Below are 24,791 nucleotides of genomic sequence, written 5' to 3' on the forward strand. Positions count from 1 at the left end.
CACACGTCCGACCACGAGGAGTACCACGACGAATCGCCCGACGAGGACCTGCCCTTCTCGTAAGGGCAGCGTAATCACCTCGCGGACGTAATCCTGCCTCGACACGCCGACAGGCCGATCTTCTCGACGCGCCTCCGCGAATTTTAGGCTGATCCTCACAAACGCATCTCCATAATTCGGAATATTCGCTGATAACTGGCTATTCACAGCCAGCCAAATAATATCCAGAATCACTTTATTTATTCGATGCTTAATTCACGAGACTTCATTAAGCTTCTCGACGTTTGGCTATCGATAAATAATCAACTTGCAAGAAAACAAAATTTAAGCTCGAAGAATTTTAAATATTCATATACATCCTTCGCAAACACTCGAAAGAGAGAGAATTATTGTGAAATTGAGGATACATCACACGAATTATTATCGTTTTATTGTGAGCGCGCGTCGACGATCGTCCCGTAAAGATCGAAGCTGTGTCGAGCAGGAGAGCGTCCTAGCCGCTGAATGCGATCGATCATTACGACTCCCGCAAAGCGATCCGCCGTAGTTACGATCTTACGTTTCTTTTCTTCTTAGACTAGTGCGTTGCCGAGTATTTTTCACGATCGACAGATCGTTTCACGCGTTGAAGCTCTTAAATCGAATGTCCGAAGCCGAGAGAAACGGGACGGAATCAATAGATCCAAGTGGATACACACACAAGCCGAAGGATGTCGATTATAACATGCAACGATTTTCTACTTAATTTCTCTTTCACACCGAGAGTTAACCGTACATATATATATATATATATATATATATATATATATATTTATTTATTAGTTCTCTCACACGCAATTTGTCTCACGCGGTAAACGCGCGGGAGAGGGGCTGCCCCTCCCCCGCGACGAGCCGTTCGGTAGTTTTAAGATCGCGTACTTTGCGTGACGACTCTCGTCGCGTTATCTCGACTTCGGGCAGCCCACCTCGCAAACTTCGTGCCATAGTTTGCCATATTAGTTTTAATCCGTCGAACTCGCGCGCGCCTTGGCGGCGCGTCCGATTCTTAATAGCATTCTAGTCCACTTTAATGAGTTCCAAGAGGAACCCGTCTCTACCACCCCGCGCTCAGGCTGATGACCGGGGAGCGGTTCCTCTCGTCTAGTCAAAATTCAGAAGCTCCGAATTCTGAATCCGCCCTCGGCGCCGCGAGACGCGCCGCGCCGGGAGGATCGAAAGCGCTCCCGCGCGTTCTTCTTTTGTTTTTTCACCTTCCCTTCGCGCGAGTCGTGCGCGGCTGAAGTTTATTTGCTGTCCCGCTCCCCCCGCGGAACGGAAAGGGTGTTTTTAGTCTATAGTCCCTACGTTATTTTCTTTTCTTTTCTCTCTCCTTTTAAGAGTCGAAAGCCAGTCGCTGCTTTAATCGGGGTATCGCGAGGAACGGACGTTGAACGTAACCGCGGCGAAACTCTGCAGGGCGCTCTGACAATCGCGGGCGAGTAAATACTCTATAGAAGAGCTCGTTTTTTCCACTTTTTCTTATTCCTCGAGGCTAAGCCCATACACCCCCTTGCCGCGCGACGCGGCGCGGCGTGAAAGTTCGAAGGGTCTGCCGATGCCCGATCGAGATACGTCACGAGTTAAAGCGGCGATTTGGCACACACCGTGATTGAATCCTATACACTTGCGTGCGTTGACGCTTTCGTTTGAGATTAAGTGCGTTTTGTTTCGTTCACACTAATTCCTATAAACGTCCGGCGGTTTCCGATACTAACATCAGGAGGGGAGGGATGTACTTGAAGTCGCGCGCTTCCTCTCGCGGACTGCTCGACGCGCTCTCGAGAGCTCGCCTCTTCCTCGGCGGTCTTCGAATTGAAAAATCTCCGATCGAGCGTATTATTGATAATTCAGTTTGAAACTGTGTGAAATCGTCATTTCTAACCCAGTCGACTTAAGACAGGTGGACCGAGTGTCAGCGAGAGGAAGGACGCGATTTTTTTTTAACGCACTCCGCTCACACGTTCGCTAAAAGCGAATCGAAACCTCCTTGAAGGGAATCCGACGGCGTTTTCTCCACGAGTAATGTACGGCTTGGCGGTGAGGTCCGATGATGATCGGCGCAATCAGCGGCGCGCTAAAACGCGCGACCGGGCTCGTCGTGTCCCTCGTTGGTCAGACGAAACGTGAACCAATTTTCAAAGTGGCTTCGTGTGAGGGTACACGTGCCAAGTGATATATATATGTATGTATAAACATGTATATCAGAGAGTGGACACTCTTTTGTGCGAACCGATGGCAAGAGGGAGGTTTAGTAGAGAAAGAGAAGAGAACGGAGGGAAAGAGAGAGAGAAATTTTTAAAATGGATGGCTGCACCACTGTGTATGAGAGAGAGAACGAGAGAAGAGAGACAGAGAGAATGAGTGAGAGCTTGTGAGAAAGAGAAAGAGAGAGAAAACAGAGAGTGAGAGAGAGAGAGAGAGAAAGAGAGAGAGTGAGAGACTTTAGCGAGCCGCACTCGATATCGTACTGCAATTGTGCTGTGCTATTGTACATACTTAAAAAAAAGGGAAGAAAAATAACACACACGTACGTATACAGATAGTACATACACACGCGTACACACTTTTATTACGTAAGCGGCGGGCGTCGCGTTCGCTTAAGCTGGGCGAGAACGAATCGGTGTGACGTTTGATTGCAGAAAAGTGCATTCTAGCCGACTTGCACTTCGCGTCTGTGGCTCCTGCGTAGCGAAAATTCTTTTGTGCTTCGACACACAAACACGTATACACACATACACACATACAATACGTACGTCGACGCGACGTCGCGAGAATGTGGCGAGCGATCGGTTCTGCGAGAGATTTCGTTGAAACGACATTTTATATCATGCCCTTCTACTTTTTTTGTGCGATCGCAAGAGGATCCATTTATGCTAGTCGGAACTTAATTGTACAGAATGAATCGCGAGCGTGAACGCCGAGATTCAATCGGGAGGATTGACAAAAAACGATCCGGAGGAGTATCGAGAGTGCGGGCTGATTACGCGCGTAGGTATTTTATCGAATTGACGATTGAAACTTTTCTTCGCAAATTTTTCGGACGATTGGTGATTCACGGACGCTTTGAATCTGCGCAAAGACGTAAAAAAAATAATAATAATAATAACTCGTATACCATTAAAAGAAAAGATTGGAAGAAACATTTGGATTATTTCTCAACGGCGTGCGCGTTCAAGAAGAACGGACAAGTAAATAAAATGTAACGCGTTCGCGGCACGAGGCAAATCAATCGAAATCGTTTTGAAAAGCGACGAACTCTCGATACGCCACCGAATATCGCACGGTTTTCGAGGGAAGCACGAAAAATCGCACTCGTCATGCGAGCACGTAGGGGCGTGCGATCATTCGTCTCGCGAGCGGAACGTCTCAATTTTGCACGCGAACGCCCGTTCGAATTCGTTCGTTCGGCGATGTTACCTATGGCGATGTTACTTAATTTATTATATTTTAGGGTAGGGAGAGTGCGCACGCGGCGCGTTTTGAAAAGCAGCTTTCGAAAGTTACGGCAGTTTTGTCATCGAGAGAACGAGAGAGAGAGCGAGCGAGAGAGAGAGAGAGAGAGAGAGAGAAAGAAAGAGCGAGCAAGCGAGCGAACGAGCGAGAGCATGTAATTTATTGTGTAATATTTTGTAAAGTTATATCGAATTCCCTTAGTGTGCATGGCGACTCGAGGTATGTTACCGCTTTCGTGCAACAGCAGCAAACAACAGCAACAATCTCCTCTCTAAGGAAAAAATCCGAGTTACACACCGAATACACACACACACACGTTTCCCCGCCTCCCCCTCCCCCTTTAACGTTGCACGTTAATTGATTAGCATTTCGATACGCTACTCTGATTATTTATTATTAATTTATCACATACGAGACGTCTCAAATAAAAAAAAAACGGTCATTCAAAGCGAGCATCACTCAATTCTGAGACTTGTTTTGGGGAGGATTCGAGTGCTCCCGTGCTGGATTATGTGGAGTTTACCCAAATCGGCGAATCGGCAGTCGGCTCGAAAAAAAAACGCGGAATGGGATAAAGGCTCGCATCCGCCTCCCCGCCTCGAAGGAGCCCCCCTCAGGTGTTGTCCCTGATTCGGGGGCGAAGGGAGATGGGAGCGAGGTCCCTTCCGACACGAAGACAGAAAATCCACGGTACCAAGAGAGACGCGAGCGGCCTCCTCGGTCGTCGGTTTAAGATCATATATAGTACAAAGTAAACATATATATATATATAACATAGTATATATGTATGTATATATACATATATATACATATATATATTATTGTAATAACAGTGTTTAATTATACCTAAGATAATATATTTAAGAAGGAGTGTGCACGCGCGCGCGCGTCGCGTCGCGCCGTTTTTTTTTCAAGGAAGAACGTTCAAATAGGACTCCGTGTTAAATCGTGTGGAATGGAAAAAGAAAGAAAAAAAAACGCGGGATCAACGAGGGCATCGAGTTCTCTCTCGTGGGAGTTCCACCCTCGTCGAGAATCACGACTGGGGTCAGGCGCGACCATCGCGACAAGGTGCAAGAATTTCGACGGAATTTACATCGCGGTCGAGAGCGGACAGATGAGACACGCGTCTTTGGTATTCCTTCCACAGTTCTCAGCATCGTTCTGGCGATTTAGCGATTAACGAGGCAGTCGACGGGAAAGACTATAATTTAATCTTGCAATTCAGACACGCGAATGAATTGATGTCTCAACGTGTTTAAGTCATTCTTAGGAAACTTCTGCGAGAATTTTCATATTTATTCAATTACGATTTGGATAATTCCTGCAAAACATTTCGATTGCTCGTACTCAGAGGGAAAAAAAAGATAACGGTAAACAACTGTAAAGGTGACAACTATACAAGTATTATATGTAGAATTAAACTATTTTATAGTTTGCAACTATAAAATAATTTATCCAACTATGTACATTAATTCAACATATAAAATTTATGTAGCTATCACTTTTATAGTCGCCACTGCTATGTTTTTCTCTGAAAAATAGGAAAAAAATTACGACTGTTGATTTACGCCGAAACTGTGGCTTAATTCACGACGCGAAGATGAAGACCGAGAGACTCATCGTTTAATCTTGAGGACACGCGTGAGCACACACACACACACACACACACACACACACACACACACACACACACACACAAACGTACACACGAGAGAACATACATGGTGGACAGGATCGACGATGTACGATAAGGGTGTAAATACAACTTTAGTCGCGAGAGAGGAAGGCTCACTACCGCTATGATCATCGCATTACGATGATTACTAATCATTGCGCGACGGCAGGCGTGTGCGCGAGGTGTTTTTGTTATATAAGAGAAGAAATAAGACGACATAAGATGCCGTGCAGTTATAAAGAAAAAAGAAAGGAAACATATACATAACCATAGAGGACAAAAGTGAAAGAGAGAAGCCAGAGCAAGAGAGACGAAGAGAAAGAGCGTAGAATATACATATATATATATACATAAATATATATAAATTGATATACGATATATAAATAAACATAAATGCAAATATAAATATAAATACAGATATAAATATAATATAAATGCAAATATGATTATAAATATGGACATAAGTATATAAATAAATTATATATATATTATATTATATATATACATATATATATAAAATACGGATATTATTACCGCCGATCACGGCGGACGGTGTTGATCGTCGCGGAGGCGATTATCGAGCGATCTCCAAGTCGATCGATCGATCGATAACGACTATTGCGCGTCTTAAATTTGTGCATGAAAGTGTATGCGAGAAAGAAAGAGAGAGAGAGAGAAAGAAAAAAGAGAGTGCGAAAGAATAAAATTCGATGATCTATTTATATATTGCGCTGAGAAGGGGGTTCGTCTCGATAGTTACATCGTTACGTGACACATATCCAGTGGATTAGAAACTATCGACGACGACAACGTACAATATTAGGTGTCTATATCGATCTAGTTTCCACCCCACTCGCAGAGAATTTTCACTTCGTTTTTCCACGGACAGGAAGGGGTATAAGAGACACTCGGCGAGAATGTGACGGAATAAAGAGCGCAGCAGGAGGAGGGGGAAGGAGAAGAGAGAGAGAGAGAAGCAGCAGAAAAGCGAAGAGAGGCTCGACGCGATTTTTCTCGGGCGGGAGAAAAGTCTAGTCGCTTTCGTCCGTTCGAGGCTAAAAGGGGGAGGCAACACGACTCGAATTTTTCATCCCCAGAATGTAGAATGAAGAAGAGAAAAAAGTGAACGCACAGATTATACGACCTATATTGTGACTGCTAATCTCGGCTCGTCCGGTTTTTCATAAGCAAATTACAATCGAAAATTAAGAAGGAAAAAAAGAGACAGAGAGAGAGAAGAGGGAAAACGGGACGAAGCAAGGGGGATTTCTCGAAAAGTTCTCGGAATGGCGGGGTTTCTTCTCGAACGCGACGAAAAGGAGCTGAAAGAAGCAAGGAAGGAAAGAAAGAAAACACGAGAGCAGTTTGTACGACAATAAGGTATCGATTAGTTAATCAGAGACGAAATAATGTAAAATACAAGTGCAAAAGCAGGTATAACATTATTATTATTATTATTATTATTATATTTATTGTAACGCGCGAGTTTTTCGCGGCGTACGTATAACGCGCGGGACTTGCCCGGTCCACTCTCCGGATGTAACATGGGAGAGTGGACGGCAGTCCGCACAGTCGGCGCAGGACAACACGTGTGTCGGGGCTCCGGTCGGAAGTTCGAGGAAAAAAAAAAAAAAGAAATCGTAGCGTGGACGAAGGACAGCGTACGTTGATTCGCGAGTACAGGAGTTGAAACCGCGCGCGTCAAGTCGCGAGAGGGAGAGAAAGAGTGAGAGAAAGGTGAGCGATCGCTTCGTTGTCATAATCCATTCCTCGGGAGTGAAGGCAAGCAAGCAGGGTTCCTGCGAAAGGATGTAAACTCGAACCACCGAAGAAATCGCGGTTAACACCTCGCGCCCGGCGAGTCCCACCTCGTATATATAAACGGCAGTGAAACTGACTGTTCGGGGAGGAAAGTGTATACGCGAACGACGGCGATTGAAAGGCGGTATTTAATACTTTCGTCGACGAAAGCGCGGCAACGAGAATGTCACACGAGCGAGAATTCCCCGGGTTTGGGGTGTTAACGCCGGCAGGAGAGCGCCAGGAGAATCGATCGGGAGTGTCTATCGCGTGTGTGTGTGCGCGTATATAAGTCGAGCGAAATTGCGAGGATGAGAGAGAGAGAGAGAGAGAGAGAGAGAGAGAGGGCGAGTCATTAATTTATTTATACGATTACGTATATCCGTTAGTAGAGGCAACCGAGAGCGTGGTTAATACGAACCCGAGCGACGCTGTTGTTGCGACCGGGGTTCGCGGTTCGTGCCATTGAGAATTTTCTTGCGCGGTCGACGGGCCGACGATCGATACTTGTGTGAAGATGACGGGATCGAACTCGCGACTCTCTGTAAGAGACGCATCCCCCTCTCCCCTTCCTCTCCTCCTCCCCGAATGCCCCGCGAAATCTCTTTTTTTCCCCCCTCGCCCGATCCGTCGATCCGCGCGGATCGGAAGAGCCGCGGGGAAGGAGGCGAATCTCCTCTCGACGATTTGAAAGAAAGAGAAAGAAAAATAAAAACGAGTGCGGGAACGAGAGGGGGGCGACAATTCGATCCCGGCATGTGTACCGAGATGTGTAATTATGTAATAGACACACGCATGACACACACACATTATACGCATCCGCGATCGGGGGCCGCGAGGAGTGAGGCGATTGTAAACTACTGTAAACTACAATGTTACTACGTTTTACCAAGAGCTTATTGTAGTCGAGAATCATTAAATACACACAGGACAGACACACACAACACATACACACGTGTGCGAACACACGCACACGCACACATACACACACACACACAAGAAACGCGCATACACGCAACATTAAGTCGTAACAAGAAAAAAAACAAAAGACAACAATGGTATTGAGTGTAGCACGAAAAAAAAGAAAAAAAAAGACAAACGTTCTTTACACTTTTGCACGAGACGTGTGTTGTAAACTTAAATTAATTATCATTGACATATGTAATTAACGTTTTATTACTTAGCAATTAAACTTAATTTATTTATGATTACTCGAGTCGCTTGTGTTGACGCCCTTGTTGTTGTGTTGTTGCGGATCGTGTGCAATCGGAGACGATCGTTTAGAGCTTAGGCGATCGAAAAGGCAACTATATACGATCGCGCTTTGTGGTTTAGAACGCTGCGAGGACGGAGATCCTATTTGTTTTGCTATATCTTGCAAGTTTTTAGAGCGGTCCGTACCGTCGCAGCACAAGAATTGCATTCCCTTAAGCTTCCTGAAGTGCTCAGGAAAAAAATTACGAGTCCGTCAAGTCATAATAAAATTTTTAATGGAAATCAGTCCAAGTAAAGAATGAAATTTCAGGAGGGAAAAAAAGCAATTGGCGGTTTGAAAATGATTTGGCAGCGAGTGATGTGAAAAATGATCGAGATGATCTCGAAGCTTTTATATCTCGCCGTTGTTAATCACTTAACTGCCAACAATTGATTTTCGTTTATACCAAGGCCTTTCGAGAGCCTTTTAAGCAACTAATAATTTAATTAATTAGAATATTAAATGACGACAGAATATTTATACGCAGATGCACCTATATTTTTTTCTTTAGTGAAAGTAATTTCTAGTCATTTGATTTAGTTACAAGTGACTAAATGTTTTTTCAAGAGACTCCGTGGAGCAAACGAGGAGACGCTTGCGACAGTTGCGCGCTTATGCTTTTTAGACAAGTGTTGCTAGAAGAATTATTAACGAAACAACGAGGGAAGCATCACGGAGAGAGTGGGGATGCACTCGCCTCGTCACTTTCACGCTTTCCTTTCGAGCGGAGCCGTTTCGGTTGAATTTTCCTGCCGCGTGTTCGGCCGCACGCGGCGCTTATTTGTGATATAACACACACAATATATCGGCGAACAGTCGCGAGACCCGTGGCGTGTGGGCGGCCGCGCTCGCGGTCTCGCGAGGAGACCCGCGGGCCACCCGGCGTCGTATATTAAATAAATAAGCAACCGTAGCTCTGACGTATAGATTTTTATATTTTCATTTAGTATCAGATTAGTCTAAAGGCACTTGGACACTTATACATAGATATATAGATACATATTATATTTATACGAAGACCTAGTTATTAGATCGAACGGGAGAGAAAGAGAGAGAGTGTGTGAGTGAGAATGAATGAACGAGAGAGAAAGAGAAAGAGAGAAAGAAGGCGCGAATGAGGAATGTCGGCATTGTACATTACGCGGCTGATTAATCTAAGATCATGAGAAGACGAAAAGAAGCACGATCTGTAAATTAATATATCGATCCTATCGCGTTTTTTTTTTAAATTAATAAATTGGACCACTGAACGATAAAGCATCCGACCGTGTTCTTCGAATTCTGCCGGACCGCTTCACCGGTTACGGACGCGCGCGCCTTCGGAGATGTCGTTATTTAATCGCTTCTCTTGATCCCCTTAACGATCGCGCGGGTGTTCAGTTTTCATGATCTCGCGATCTCACAAGGGAAGGAATATTTTCGCTGAATATTTAATATGTAATATTTACTGGACGCAACAAAATAATTTTGTTACATCATCAAAATAATTACGTTGGAAGCTCAAATTGATTGCTGGTTAAAATTTTTTGCAAAATTTTTCATCGCATTTGAGTTTCGAACACAATTATTTTGGTGGTCCAACAAAATTATTTTCAGGTCCGCGTACGCTAAATTTTAAATATTTCGATAAAATCGTTCTTTCGTGCAATCGCGAAAGTATCCGACACGCGCGGCAAGTACGCCATTGTAACACCGTTTCAAGCCCGTATCAGACTACGCACTGGAGAATTGCAAATTGGCGATTGGAATTCAATCGGAACAAAACGAATTAAAATTAAAATAGGAATTATGATCCCGATTGTGATCGAATTCTTTCTGCGATCCTCCGATCTTCAATGCGTCTAACGCGGGCTTCACGACGGCTCGCGTTTTTTTTTTAAGCTTTAATATGGAATCCTCTTCGGAGGCATTCGAGGAGCGCGTTTCGTTTGAGACGCGACCTCATGAAGGTTGATCTTGGCCGCGCCGAGAGAGATCCCGCGGGATCGCGCGAATCGCTAAATCGTCCGGAGATCGATCCCGAGGAAGAATAAAAGGAAGAGAACGAAGGGAAATTTTTCTTTGCGCGACCGTTTTCCGTCGAGTGCCACGCGTGCACAGCACTATCATGGGCGAGTGAACGTGCGGAATGAACGGCGGGGTACAAGGAGGGGTGAGAGCGAGTGTGATACGGCGCATAGTGAACGAGAGCACACACCATGAAATTGTTAAAACGTAAAGTAGAGAATAAACGAGCAATAAAGTGTAATTCGAGTGATCTTATTCGCGACGGAGACGCGCGGCGATCTGAAACACAGAGGGTGAAAAATTGCGCAGCTATGCGAGGATGGTACCAGAAGGACAGAAGAGGCAGGAGGGCACACATATCTCTCATCTCATCTTTTTCTTGTGATACAATTTATTAGAACCTCTACCTTTCATGAAAGAGATAAAAGTAATTTTCAGCTATTCGATACACATTTCAGTATACATTATTAATACATCGAAATGTACAAAAGGAATTTCCGTTGTAAAAAAATAATTGATCATCGTAGAGGCGAAAAAGAAATTGAATTGACAATATACGACGAGCGTGTCGAACCGCTTGTAAATATGAAAATCGAGTGGCACGTGGCGTGTTGTGTACAAAGACAGTCTTATCATTCCGGACACTTGAGTCGCTTATCCCGAGAACGCGGCGATACCGGTGATCGCCCTCCCAAGAATCAACGCGTGAATATCATTTGTACCTGTAAAAGAGAGAGAGAGAGAGAAAAAGAAGAAATGAAAACATACAGTCTCGAATGACGCGATCCGGTAACAACGTGCTAAAGTTGCTAAACGATCGCCGATCCTTTCCCGGGACCGGTCCTCGCGTACCTTCGTAAGTGTTCACCGTTTCCAGGTTCATCACGTGCCTGATCACGTGGTACTCGTCCGAGATCCCATTTCCGCCCAGCATATCTCGCGCGACACGCGCGATCTCCAGCGATTTCATGGCGGAATTTCTCTTTATAATGGAGATCATTTCCGGCGCGGCTCTATACGGCACGCAAAATCATTTCTTGCTTTTCTTACATGCGCACGTTATACACACGTGATTGTACGTTATATATATTAGCGATATATTATATTTTTATATCACTAATATAACGTACATAATATACAACATATTATAATAAATTTATATACATATAATTATGATATATACATATTATTATATATTATTAGATACTTTTAATAGGTCTTAACGCTATAAAGTATAAATGCTTCAAAGCATTTGATTGATCAATCCGAAGAAAAAATTTTATTTTTATATATAAAATAATTACTAATTAAAGAAGCTCGCTTCAAAAAAGCATTTGTAGTATCAAATAGACTGTAGCCATAATGTATAATATATATTATATATCATAAATATATGATATAATAATATCTCCGCGAAAAAAAAGAATGATTAATCTGGGAATATTAAAATATTATCGGTTTTCCAGAAGAGTCATAAAATGTTGCGTTAATTTTTCGGAAACGGATTTGGATTTTCATTTATTTTGCGCGAGTTCAAGCAAATTTTACCTATTCTCGTCCTTCAGTCTACCGACTCGCAGGCAAGCTTGGAGACCGATCGCGATGTCGCACATCATGTCAGCCAGTTTTTTCTGCACGAGCTGATTCGCCGCCAGCGGTCTTTTGAATTGGTTCCGCTCGAGGGTATAAGCTCGAGCGACATTCAAGCACGTCTCCGCCGCGCCCAACGCACCCCAGGCGATGCCATACCGTGCGTTGTTTAAGCAACTGAATGGTCCCTTTATCATTTCTTTTTATTAGATATCTTAAGTTACGTCAGAAATTGCGATCGCAAAATTATACACGTGATTGTCCCGTTTTTTATATACTGATTGTGAGAAAAATATTTAATTGTACATTGAAAAAAGAATCTGGTTGCGTTAATTTGAAATCTGCTAGAGTCAACTATGTCTTTAAAAATCGTAAGTCCCCTCCGGTTTCCTGGAAAGACTTACTTTGAGTCCCTGAACGTTCAACAAATTTTCCTCCGGCACGATTACGTTGTCCATCAGGATCATGCCGGTGGTGGACGCTCTTAGGGAAAACTTTCCCTCGATCTTCGGAGTGGATAGCCGATCTCCCGCAGCTTCCCTCTCGATGATGAACCCGCGGATCTGACCGTCACATTTCGCCCATATCACGAACACGTCGGCGATGGGCGAGTTGGTGATCCTAAACGAGATTCAAACAAATTCTGACTTCTACGTTCGATCGCGAAAGAAACGGCGACGAGTACTCGAGAGAACTGACCATGTTTTGCTGCCGTTCAATTTGTAGACCTTTTTGTCGGAATCGTAAACGGCCCTAGTCTCCAAGGCTCCTGCGTCGCTACCGTGATTGGGCTCCGTCAAGCCAAAGCAGCCGATCTTTTCCCCGGACACTGAAATACACTTCGAAAGCTATCGCCCGCGGCTTCAACGGTAATCGCCGTTTAATCAACTTCACTAGCGGAACTTATACTAATTTTGTCAATTAATCTGCTGTCGCTCTAATTGCCATAAATAAAAATTAAATAAAATTAATAAATTAAATTAAATCCTTCATTTTCATTTCATCGTTTTGTTTTTCGTAATCTTCGGAAATAAATAGTTGAATATTTTCCCGTGCAAAAAATTATAAAATCTCGTAATCCTCTTGAACAATTAAAATATTTAAAAATTAAACTAGGGAGCGCCAAACCAGCCCTAAGAGACGCTTGCACGCACCCATTTTAGGCAGAAATCGCTCTTTTTGCGCGTCGCTGCCGAACATGTAGATCGCGCCAATTGAGAGGGAGGACTGCACCGATAACGCGGATCGATAACCACTGTCGACTTTCTCGATCTCGCGGGCGAGGAGCCCGTAAGCCACCGAGGACACCCCGGCGGCGCCGTAGCCCTTCATGGTGCAGCCCAGCACCCCGAGCTCGCCCATCTGCCTTATGATCCCCCGGTCGAAGTGCTCCTTGCGATTCGCCTCGATCACGCGCGGCAAAAGCTGCTCCTGACAGTAGGCGCGGAACTGATCCCTCATCAGGATCTCGTCCTGCGTCAGTTGCGACTCCAGATCAAACGGATCCTCCCAATTGAAGGCGGCTGACCCACGAGATTCAATAAAAATTTTCGATAAGAGACCGATCGAAAATGAAAATTAATTAAAGCGCGCTGCTTGAATTAATTTCCAAGACAATATTTTAATTTTTTTGTTCACGAATTGCTCATTTTTATATAGAATTCAATAAAGACGGATGTATATATTATGTAATATTACATAAATGATGTAACGATAAAACGGTAAATATCTTTTATCAGTTATCAGTAAAGATGAGATAGCAAAATCACGTAACGTCGATAGAACAAACTACCGGCTGAGTAGAATCGCGCCTCTGCATTGTGCTACCATCTATCTACATTTTACGTCAAGATTGTAGATCATCAGTACAGATCAGTACAAATCAGGTCGCGATTAAGAAGCTATCTTGCCTTTTATTTGCCTGATACTTAGAGATATTGATCTAAAATTAAGTGTGACTTACGTCTTCCTCTGAGCGCGGCGGAGGCGGAGATCTCTGATCAAGATTTAAGGATGAATATGACGAGTTCTGATACGATCACACGACTCAACAAAAAGTGAACACGATCTCCTAAGAGTCCTAAAGTCGGTCAACTCCCCGACAGATTTTCAAAGGATACGCCTCGTGGAATTAACGCGGCACAAACGACCGGCTCTCAACAACAATTTCTGCATGTGGCTCGCCATGTTGAGCAACGACTGATGATAGCGATGAAACCACTTTGTTGTTCTCCAAAAGAGCCCCCTTATCAGTCGCGCCTGAAGGCGCGTTCACACCGAGCGATCGCGAGATTTTTAATAAGTATCCCAATATATATGTTCATTCGCTACTGTCGGTAGAATTCGCCGCGCGATTACGCAGCAGCCGACGACTAGTCAGCTGTTGTCGACAGTGTCATGAGGCTTTGGCGATGATTGGCCGTGATTGGCTCGACAGCAATTTGGAGGCAAATTCGAACGGCCATTTCCTACCGCGTGTAATTTTCACCGCTCGAATTATAAAGACTTTTAACCCGAGTAGCAAATTGACATTTGTCGTCATTCTGATGCTAAAATGATATCATCAAAATTGTTATGTTTGACATTAAAATGACAGCTAGTTATCTGAAAACGCTTTGCGTCACCGCAGCGCAAAATCGTGAAGATACTTTTCTCGTGTAGGTTGTACATTTTATTTGTAAAAGTTCTCTTACAGAGAAGATTTTCGTATGTACAGCTTCTAAGTTTCGATATTGCGGGCAATCTTCCGCGAATATCGTCTACATTACAGTCTACAAAGATCGAGAATGTAACGGGGAAAAAAAATGACAGGATGACAACGATGATTTTACACCATAAAAATTTACACCACAAACATAGAGTATTGAAAGTACGACAGCACTGTGTTACCTTATCAGAAAAACATTCAATTGCGTTAATATTAATTGTACGATTGTACAGAAGTTAAGTGGACGAGTTTTTGTCTTGGACTAAACTGTTCTTTGCTTTCGACACGACACAGTAAACACATACTTCTCTTACATATTTATATATGTATATATATATAATATATGTATATAATTTAATAACCTCTTAATAATTATTGCTTTCCTTGTATGCATTTTTTTCGTTAACAATTTACATTAATAATTTACATTCTCAATTAGATTAGAATTTCAATTGATATTTTAGATTAGTATTTTATTGAACGGCGAACGCACACCCGACGGCCGCACGCGTATTCAGATCCCTTCCCACGCGAATAATTCATCCCCGCGCCTGTTGAAGTGCGACATCGAGTCTTCTTCGTCTCGGGATTCAAGAGCGGACGAGACAAAAGGTGGACACGCGCAGCAAAAAGGCCGACCCGCGTGAAGTATCGACTATAAAGCCTAATGGCTACTCGAGCTCCTTAACTCCCGATCTGCGTCCACCCCGGAGACATGCGCACGAGTTTAAAATTATTATACTCCCTACAAGGTCGGCACACGCGGCAAGATCTTTACACACTTAACAGGCGGCCGGTTGCACGCTATATTGCAGACAGTTTAACGGAAAAAAAATTCTTTGACGCGACATTATGTGACCGAGAGCTGTAAAAATATACTGCCCCGATTACCAGGAGCGATGCGCGCATGTCGCGGTATCCTCCTCGCCCGTCTTAAGACCGTCGGCGTCGCTCGCATACTAAGATATTTACGTAGCGTAAAGCGGTGTCTACAATATGAGATTTAAGACTTAAGATTTAAGAAAATTGATAAATCACAATCGATCATTCTTCTCACGTGAGATGAATAACCGATTATGATTTGTCAATTTTTTTGAATTTTAAGTTTCAAGTCTCATTGTAGAGACGCCGCTTAAGGTGGGTGTAGTTTCACAACGCGGTACAATTCCGCACGAAATAAGATTCGAATCCAATTTTCGTTTCTATAGTATCCCTCCACATATAATAAGATCGGAATTATCAAACATGAATTCGATTCAAATGTTATTTCGTTCAGAATTGTACCGTGTTCGAAATTGCGCCACCTTATCCTACACAACAAATTATAGCGTGTTTCGCTCGTGATATATCCCGCGTTTGGACGCGTCGCGTCTCGCGGATTATCCCTAAGCTTAATTAAACACCTCCTCTCTCTCGTCGCTTAACTCTAACAACGCTAACAGCACTACCGCCCAGCACGGCTTGCGCGACCGCAACGCGTCGCGGCGATCTGCTTGCGTTCGTGAAGGACGCGGAAACTGACGCGACAAGCGGAAGGCCGCTGTCGCGCGCGCGACAAATCCGGCACGGCGACGGGGCGGCCGAGGGGTCGGAGCTGCAGGGATCGCCGGATTACACGACCAGCAGGTCCTCCTTCTGCATCGGGCCGTCCGGTAGCCTCTGATTGAACACGCGGATGTTGTAGCAGAGGTAACCCAACCCCTCCATCACCGGCCGTATGATCGCCTGCGTCACCGCCGACAGGAAATTTCGCGCTGCCGCGCACGTGATCTTCCACACGCGTAGGCACGGCGCGATGCACCATATATGCTGCAAGGAACAATAATGAATAGAGGAATTCGAATGAGACGAGCTGTTTACCGTCGAAATTCAAGGGAACGAAAAGCGCTCGCTTCCCGATCGTCGTCGGAAAAACTCGAGGAAAAATTCAAATTCGTCTCCAATTTCACATATATCTTGAAGGACAGAAGAATTGTCCATTTCATTTTAATTGTTCTTAAATAGGTATAAAATTTCTACAACTATCGATATTAAACGTAATTATTTATATCAAAAATAGATATATTAATAGAATTAATAAATAGAAAACATTCAATTTTTATTAAGTCAAATTCTCTTTAAATTAAAAATGATTAATCACGTTCTAATCATGTTTATCTCGTTCCGCGTGGACCAATCTATTTATGGCGTGACGTATTCCGCTCGCGGTGCATCGTGATACACGAGTGGGATTCCCCGCGAGATCGATCGGTGGAAATCGAAGAGAACGAAACGCACGCGCGACGAGGGGGCGGGGAGGGGGAATGTCGGGTCTCACCTGGAACGCGAGGCAGGCGAACGTGAAGCCCAAAAGCAGGGCGAACAGAGGTGCTATGAGGACGGACAGGAGCACGTAGCAGCATCCCCTGGAGAGCCGGAAGCAGTGGCCGCTGAGCCGCCAGGCGCACTCGGGGCTCCGGATCCCTTCCGGCTCGCCGATCACGTCGTCCCACATCACCTGCGTAAAACGATGCGTACATGCGACGCTCGGCAATCCGTGTAATCGATATATCGATTGCGCTTTGGCCATTAAAAATTCGGTGCGTCGGGCGGTGCGAGTGATAGAGTACAGTGGATAAAGCGCGGTCGTTATTTTGTCGCGGGTAAAACGCGATGCGAGCGATGTGATAGTCAGCCGAAAGTTCCCATTAGTCTACGTCGTTGACCGTATCGATTCTCAATTATTTCCGCGAAATAAAGTAATTTTCGTTGCGGTTTTCGATCCGACAAACGAGAAATCCAACAAAATACTCAAAAATCCAGAAATTCAAAATAGGAAAAATTAAAAAAGCGATTAGTCACTACTTCCAATGATTAGATTATGTAATTAAAAAAAAGATTAGAGTAATTTAATTTTATTCCGTTTCGTTCTGATTAATTAAATTATAATATCCAATTTGAGCAATCCTCGATCTTCGATGCGTTTTGATAAGAGGCTTTATGCGATATGTAGGTCATTGCGTGCTTTATAGGAGAAGAGATGATGGCTCATCATGTGACTGGGGAATTAAAGCAACTTCAAAGATGCGTGCCGTTCGCTTTGGTCGATCAAAAGGAAAAAAAAATGCCACCGTATCATTATTAACTTTTCAGTAACGTGCAAAATTTCGCGAAGACAAGCACGAGCCCTGCGATGCATCGCAAACATCGCGATTGCGAGGCGGTTCCAAGTTACCTGAAGATGCTGATTCAGGCTGTTGGGATCCCGGTCCTCGAGCTCCCCGGTGCTCTCGCCCCCCTCCGCGGAGGACTCCGGCTTCTCCATTCCTGGAATACGTATAGACGGGCATTTCGGCATGCCGCAGTGGAGGCTGTTCCTGACCCTCGCCAGCATGATTCACCGCCGCAGGGGAGGAGAGTAAACGGAGCCCGGCCCTTCACGCTTTCCCGTTTCCCGCGAGCCCGGGAGGATTTTCTCGCGACTTCACCGTGCCGCGCCGACGATACGCGGCGGCAGACGAGGACGAGGACGAGCGGCGACTTGCCCTGCCACGCGGCGCGTCACCATCGCGAAAATGACGACTATCGCGAGGGATACGGTACCCCGGGGGTACACGTATCCATAAGCCATCGATTATTCCTGTTAAATAATAAATTCGCGCGCTACACTGGCTGCGGCGACGGAGGCGAGCGAAATTGTCGCCCCCGCGCTCCCTCCGATCGAGAGAAAAGAAGGAGGAGGTGGACAAAAGAGTTGCGATCAAGGGTGCGCGATCGCCTTTACGACGCGCGACGCGCGCCTCCGCCGATCTCGCGACCGAATAACGCGGGACGAGAAGGGGAGGAACGGATATTTACGTATAGCGCGAACCTTCCGGTAATCGTTGGTATCGATTCGAGACGCGACGGGACTACAACTTTCACAACTCCCCTCGCCTTGACTTCAAACTGTTGCACTCTCGGCCGCGGGGATTCTATAGCGGGGATTCTACGGCGAGGTCGCGGATTTTTTTTTATATACGTCGGCACGTGTGGCGTCGCGACGTCGCCCTTCGCGTAGGACGACCCGTGTATGTCGGTCGCCGCTCCGGCGATTTTTTCCGATCAATTAATTATTCGACGTCGTACCTTTCGATTAAATAAAAAAAAAAAAACGAAAAACTTCTCAAAGAATAAAAAATCGCATAGGTACACACTTATCGTACGACATAAGTTTGTTAAATTAAAAAAAGAATATCTCGGATAAACTGAAAGAGAGATTTCGTACTTTGAGAAACTTCAGATAAAGATCTGAACGACGCGGATGTCACACTTAATTTACGGAGCAAAATCATGAGAGGAGGGAGAGGCAAACACCTGTTTCCCTCCACTTTCGAGAGAAAAATATCGCGCGACTGCAGAAGTAAAGGAAATAGCTATTCGACGGATTTGAAAAAAATCACACGGATTGCAGGGTGCAAAGGCGGAGGGTCTAGATAGGAAACCGACGTAGACGTTAAATTGCGCGACACTGCGACTTTGCCCTACTTACCTAGCAGGAAATAAGTTGCAGATCGTATCTATCGCCCCAGTCCACCCACTCCCTCCTCCCCCGAACAGTCGTACCGTCCGGTCCGCGCTTTGTCGTTTCGCGCGATTATCGACTCGCGAAAAAGTTTCGGTTTACCGAGAAATCAAAGTCCTCGACGCTTCCGATTCCTCCTCCTCCTCCTCTCGTCCGCAGGACTTTTGCTACCGGGTTTTTTCAGTTAACGCAAAACTTCCACTTCGCAGGGGGAAGGAGGGGGAGGGAGAAAAACCCACGCGATTCTCGGCGGATTAATAATGAATGCCTCCATTACACATGACGCGCCGCTTATGTGTCAAACAAAGACACAAAGTGGAGCTCGGCCGCGATCGAATTACCTGCCCGCCGTCATCAATTATTTCCGCGAATCTATTCCGACTACTCCTCGTTCTTAATCACATCGGTCTCGGTTGTTACAACTTACGACGGAGAAAAAAAGTATTGCGACTCGAGGTGAGGACTTCACAGTTCCTTTCTCTTTCCCTGCCTTTCTCTATCCAGTCAGAGAATTAACACAGTTTCCGTTTTCTCCACCGCGCGACGCGGACGGGGTGATCCACCCCGAGAGATTGAGACGCGACGCTGGCACACGCTACGCAGATTCGGGAGATCTGAGGCAGGGAGTGAGAGAGCGCGCGCGGATTCACGCCCGGGAGGGTGGACCCTGCCGAGAGGAGCCCGCGACCCCGGGAGAGCGCGCGCGCTCGCTCGCGGAAGAGGGACGAAATATATATATATATATATACATACATACATATATATATATATATATACATATATATACTCACTCGGTTCACCGTTCGCCACCCTGGAGCCCCTTATTTTGCCGGTTGATCGCGAAATGTTGGCGGGTAAACCCTTAACTTGCCCCGATCGCCGGCACACGGCGCGTCACCTCACTTTCGTTGCAGGGAATAGAACAGGTAGGTACACCCGGGCGTCGTGCACGGGGTATAAGCACCAGGGAAATAATCCGGGGAATTCTAAGGAAGAGAGAGAGAAGTGGACAGCGGTCAGCGCGGCTGCGCACTGCCGGGGATTTCAACCCCTCAGCGACACAGCGGCGGTCGGTGTTTGTTGATGTCGACGGAGGTACAACCACCCCGGAGAACGAAAGTGAATGGCCCGCGCGGCCCTCACCCGTAATTTCCGTAAGCCGTAAAAAGGAATAGTCTTAAAATAATGGAACGCAAAATGGAGAGGAAAAACTAAAAATGCAGTATTTCGCGATGGATTACTTCAAAAAGTGAATATCAAAGTGCAGATTTTCAAGAAAAGTTAATCAAGTTAATTAACTGTTGAACAGCTTTAAATCAATAATTTTACATTAAATTTGATTCCTTATACAAATAAATATGTTTATAAAATAAGCAAACGAGGATTGATTCATGTTTTCGTTCATCGTAAATTCAAATTGAAGATCGCACGGGGAAAAACAATGTTCTCTTCGATATTATTGCGGTGCGATAATTAACATGACGCAATTGCTAATACCATTATCGTTGATTATAAATAATGTGCGCTTAATTATCGGAGTGTGAACATTTGACGTTTCCATTTACAGTCAACAGATGGAGTCACCAGTATATATGTTGAGATCAACTCGCAGCTTTACCAACGGATCGTGTAAGAACGGCCGTTCAATACGTGAAAACCATAATTTATAACATTCCTCACTTTGCTATCGTCAATTGAAACATAAACTCTTTTATCTCTCATTCTTTTTGCTCTTTTCCGTCATATTCATCTTACGTGATGTTCTATAAAAGATCAAATATATAAAAAAGATACAAATAAACTTTAAATTAGGCCAAAGACGAGCAAAATGTAGATGTTTCAATTGAATTTGAACATCTGCTCGCCTTTGGCCTAATTTAAAGTATATTTATACTGTTTATACAATAACAAGCAGGCAATCAATTTTAGTTATAAAAAAAGATAAAAGAAAATAACTAGACTCCCTGTAATACATTTTATATTTAGAATTCAGATATTTCTTTTTATAACTTTATCACACAATACTTATACGTAGTAAAGTCCAAAAGTTTCTGGCCCAAGGATATGAAAAGGTGATAAAATAAACAACCATTTTTATTTCTCGTTAAATTCAAGCTTTATTTTGATAAGTTTTTTAAAACGATGATTAATTTTTCTATGTCGCCAAAATGATATTCCTGAATTTTTATCCTAAAATTGTTTTAAAACTTGAAAATAAACAATGTCCAAAATTAAAGATGGATACGCGAGGAAAAAATTTACCGGCAATAATAAAATGATTTTCGCAATATTAAACCACTCTAAGGACGGAATTCAAAATAATTTTAGTAGGACATATAAAGACAAAAATTCAAAATATTTTAATAGTGTAAAAAAAAAAAACTCATCGTTCTAAAACATTTATTAAAATAAAGAGTGATGTATTTTGTAAAATAAAAGTTTCATTTTATCACCTTTTTTCGTATCCTTGGCCCGAAAACTTTTTTGTACCTTACCACGTACTCTTTTACGCTGTTATCGCGGTAAAAACGATTAGAGGAGGCGATATCGCTACGACTTTTACGCGAGACACGCGTCTCGTTGGCGTCGACGCGACGAAACGCGGTGATCGTCGAGAATCGAACGCGGACAATGCGAGGTGGCCGCGGCCCCGGTCTGTGGATGACAGGGCGTGCGAGAGACGCGTGAATGGAGGCTGACGTCGAACGGAGTATCGCGATGGACATTCCGGCGCTTAAATCGGGGCCCCGAGAGTTGCCCCGGGTTGCGTAAGCACGACAGTCACGACAGGCCGTCCCGTCACGAGCTATAACGGGTGCGCACTTTTGTCGCTCGTACAGGTGGAAAAGTGCCATGTACAATCATCCTCCGCGTGATCTCGCGTCGAGAATTGCGAGAGAATGAGAATTCACGGCTGACGCGGTCGCCCCGCACTTTCGCCCCTCCCCCCCGCCTATGTAATTCGCCTCGCAATCTCGCTCGGCGATCTCGAAACGAAGTCTTGCGTTGTTTCATCGTTTGTTTCATCTATAATTCTTCAAATTTATTCGAGAGCCTTTTCGGCCGATTTCTTTGTTGACACATTCCGTGAAAATCCGTGACATTGCTTCTATTTAAAGTCTTATATATTTTCACGTATAATTTGCCTTTATTACTATTCTATTATATATTATATCAATTATATTAAAGATTATTATAATATATTATTATATTATATTAAATTTATGTAATAGATTATTAATGCTATATTATAAAAATCTATACTTAATGCACAAGCAGCACCATTGATGATGCCTCGCTTCTTGAAATACTGTTCTTTATCATATTTATCTTTATTATGTAAAACATCTGCATTTCAATAAAGATATTACCATTCTAATTTTTATTTATAATAAATTATATATATTATTATTAATACGTAATACGTATTATGTTATTATTATTCTGGATTATTTTTTACTGTTTCATTCTGCATTTTAAATGCGGTTACGGCATTTTGAAAAAAATTAAGAGGCTTCCTTATTTGCAAGATGAACAAGGACATTCGCGAATTAAAAATGATCGTATATCATTTGACTCCGAAAGGTCACCGCTCAATTCTAAGAATGCGTATAGCTTCCTTTCTTCAGCTTCTTCTCCAACGTGTATATAAATAGAGAATCAAAAGTGGAAGATATGATGAGAGAACTGAAAAAAGATTTTTGGAGATAACTGCATGAGCTGCTCTCCGTCTTTCCTAAAAGACCATAAAATTCTCATCTTGTTACGTCATCCCCATAGTCGCCGCTGAGTCACGCCGTTCTCTCGCACCCCACGGGGGCATCGTAAACATTTGCCACCCTTGCGTTCACGGCTACCGGGTAAAACTGTATCTTTTGAACGACGTTCGAGGGAAGAGGAGAAGGGGGATATGTTTTCGAAACGTCAAGAATATAAAATGTTACCGGAGAGCATTTTCATACAAATCGAAAGCAAGTGTCCGGTTCCCGGACAGAAACTGAGATCAATCTTCGATGGCTTAATATTTATTGTTAGATATTAAAAATTAAACATTAAAGTATTACATATTAAAAACAATTAATGTTTAATAATTTAATGTTTAATGTTTAATTTTCTCGGAAATTAGGCTTCGAAAATTAAGACTGATAGTTTTTCTTCCTACAGAAATATCTCTCTCTCTCTCGATTTAATTTTAAAGAATCCTAGGTAACTCTACTTCTGAGCACGAGATCGATTTTCGAACATTCAGATCAATTAAGAACTTTCATGTTTCTCGAAAAAAAAAACCCCGCGACTCTCCGTGGGCACGATTATTCGATACACCCTGTATCGTTAGACGCGGCGGCATAACAAAATGTAAATCTAGCCGTTTCGTGGCGCAGCCGGGACTCGCCAACCGTGTCAATATGTAATTCCTCTCCGGTTATGAAACGAAAATTTACGAGCACAAGGCCGCCCTGTACCATTATCATAAGCGAAGAAATTAATGTAATCGCAGTCACGGCGGCCCTTTCAATTCCCTCAGCGACGGCGGCGATGGCGGCGGTGGTGGTGGTAGCCGATATATAAAACGTGTAATTCAAGATTTCCCATGGATCGGTCTGTGCTTGCAATCGGATCTGAATTGCGTCAATACGCGCGCGTTGCATAATAATCTGTAATATGGCATAACTCCGCGTGCACACACATACATGCACACACAGACCCGTCGCGATATTTCTATTTCGCGGCGCTATCGACGGTGGTATCGCGATATTATCGACATAATATGTGGCTCTTGGCCAACGAGCAACGATTTATCAAGGTAGAATCGTTACACCGGCCATTTCGTTGGACGCAAACATCCACATTGAACGGCGGGTTATATTCTCTTCTGGTGGACGCGAACAGTACCCCTATAGAAATTTAATATATATAATACGCTAAAGGAGCCAAATAATTGTTTATTTTGAGTATTAAAAGCAGAGTTTGTGTTAGTGCTTTTAATATTCAAAATAAACGATTATTTGGCCCCTTTAGTGCATCAAATTTCTGTACTAAGGGTATTGTCCGCGTCCAGAAGAGAATACCCGCCGTCCAATGTGGATGTTTACATCCAACGAAATGCCGGTGTAACGATTCTAGCTTGATAAATCGTTATTTTGAGTATTAAAAGCACAGTTTGTGTTAGTGCTTTTAATATTCAAAATAAACAACTATTTGGTCCCTTCAGTAGTAAATTTTTATGAGATTAAAGCCCCCCGTTAGACCTTAAGCGACGTCTATAATGAGACTTAAGACTTAAGATTTTAGAAAATTGACCAATCACAGTCGATTATTCATCTCAAGTGAGAAGAATAATCGATTGTGATTAGTCAATTTTCTTAAATCTGAAGTCTCACTGTAGACGCCGCTTTAAATTCGCGTCAGATCGCAGGATCTGAAACTTTTCACGCCTTGCGTTCTCAGACAGCTGCACAAAGTTTATAAAATCGAGACGACTTTTTGATGCTTCTTGCAAAGATGCCTTTAAGACGTCTGTTAGACGTCTTTAAAACATCTTATTTCTTCAATTTTGGACTTTGTGTTGTCCGAATTTTTAATACGGTATTCCGATTCTTTAGTCGTGTAATTTGCGAGTCACGTGGCACGTAAAATTATAAACGGAATGACATCTCTCGAATTCCGGCGCGAATCGCACATAGATTCGTCGAAAGCTCGAGATGCAAATTTCAAAAAT

The 24,791-nt window shown here is 43.7% G+C and overlaps 2 protein-coding genes across 3 annotated transcripts; both read right to left on the bottom strand.

Moving 5' to 3' along the window:
* Positions 1–10,605: 10,605 nt before the first annotated feature.
* Positions 10,606–14,706, bottom strand: LOC105454453 (glutaryl-CoA dehydrogenase, mitochondrial). The gene is made up of 8 exons (XM_011697065.1): positions 13,943–14,706; positions 13,786–13,818; positions 12,977–13,345; positions 12,522–12,651; positions 12,227–12,443; positions 11,781–12,010; positions 11,085–11,245; positions 10,606–10,954 (listed from the first exon to the last, which is right to left on the bottom strand). Exons 1-8 carry the CDS (start codon positions 14,007–14,009, stop codon positions 10,887–10,889), a joined length of 1,275 nt encoding a protein of 424 aa, XP_011695367.1. The 5' UTR covers positions 14,010–14,706; the 3' UTR covers positions 10,606–10,886.
* A 192-nt stretch (positions 14,707–14,898) lies between these two features.
* LOC105454454 (caveolin-3-like) lies at positions 14,899–19,659 on the bottom strand. 2 transcript variants are annotated; one of them, XM_011697067.1, is made up of 4 exons: positions 19,500–19,659; positions 17,744–17,835; positions 16,847–17,026; positions 14,899–16,338 (listed from the first exon to the last, which is right to left on the bottom strand). In XM_011697067.1, the coding sequence occupies exons 2-4, from the start codon at positions 17,831–17,833 to the stop codon at positions 16,141–16,143; spliced, it is 468 nt and encodes a 155-aa protein (XP_011695369.1). In that variant the 5' UTR covers positions 17,834–17,835; positions 19,500–19,659; the 3' UTR covers positions 14,899–16,140. The 2 variants fall into 2 exon arrangements, with proteins under 2 accessions (XP_011695369.1, XP_011695368.1); XM_011697066.1 differs by lacking the exon at positions 19,500–19,659 and having other exon boundaries at positions 17,744–17,902.
* Between the last annotated feature and the right edge of the window lie 5,132 nt (positions 19,660–24,791).

This window comes from Wasmannia auropunctata, unplaced genomic scaffold (genome assembly GCF_000956235.1).
Source record: "Wasmannia auropunctata unplaced genomic scaffold, wasmannia.A_1.0 LD335985.1, whole genome shotgun sequence".
NCBI lineage: Eukaryota > Metazoa > Arthropoda > Insecta > Hymenoptera > Formicidae > Wasmannia > Wasmannia auropunctata.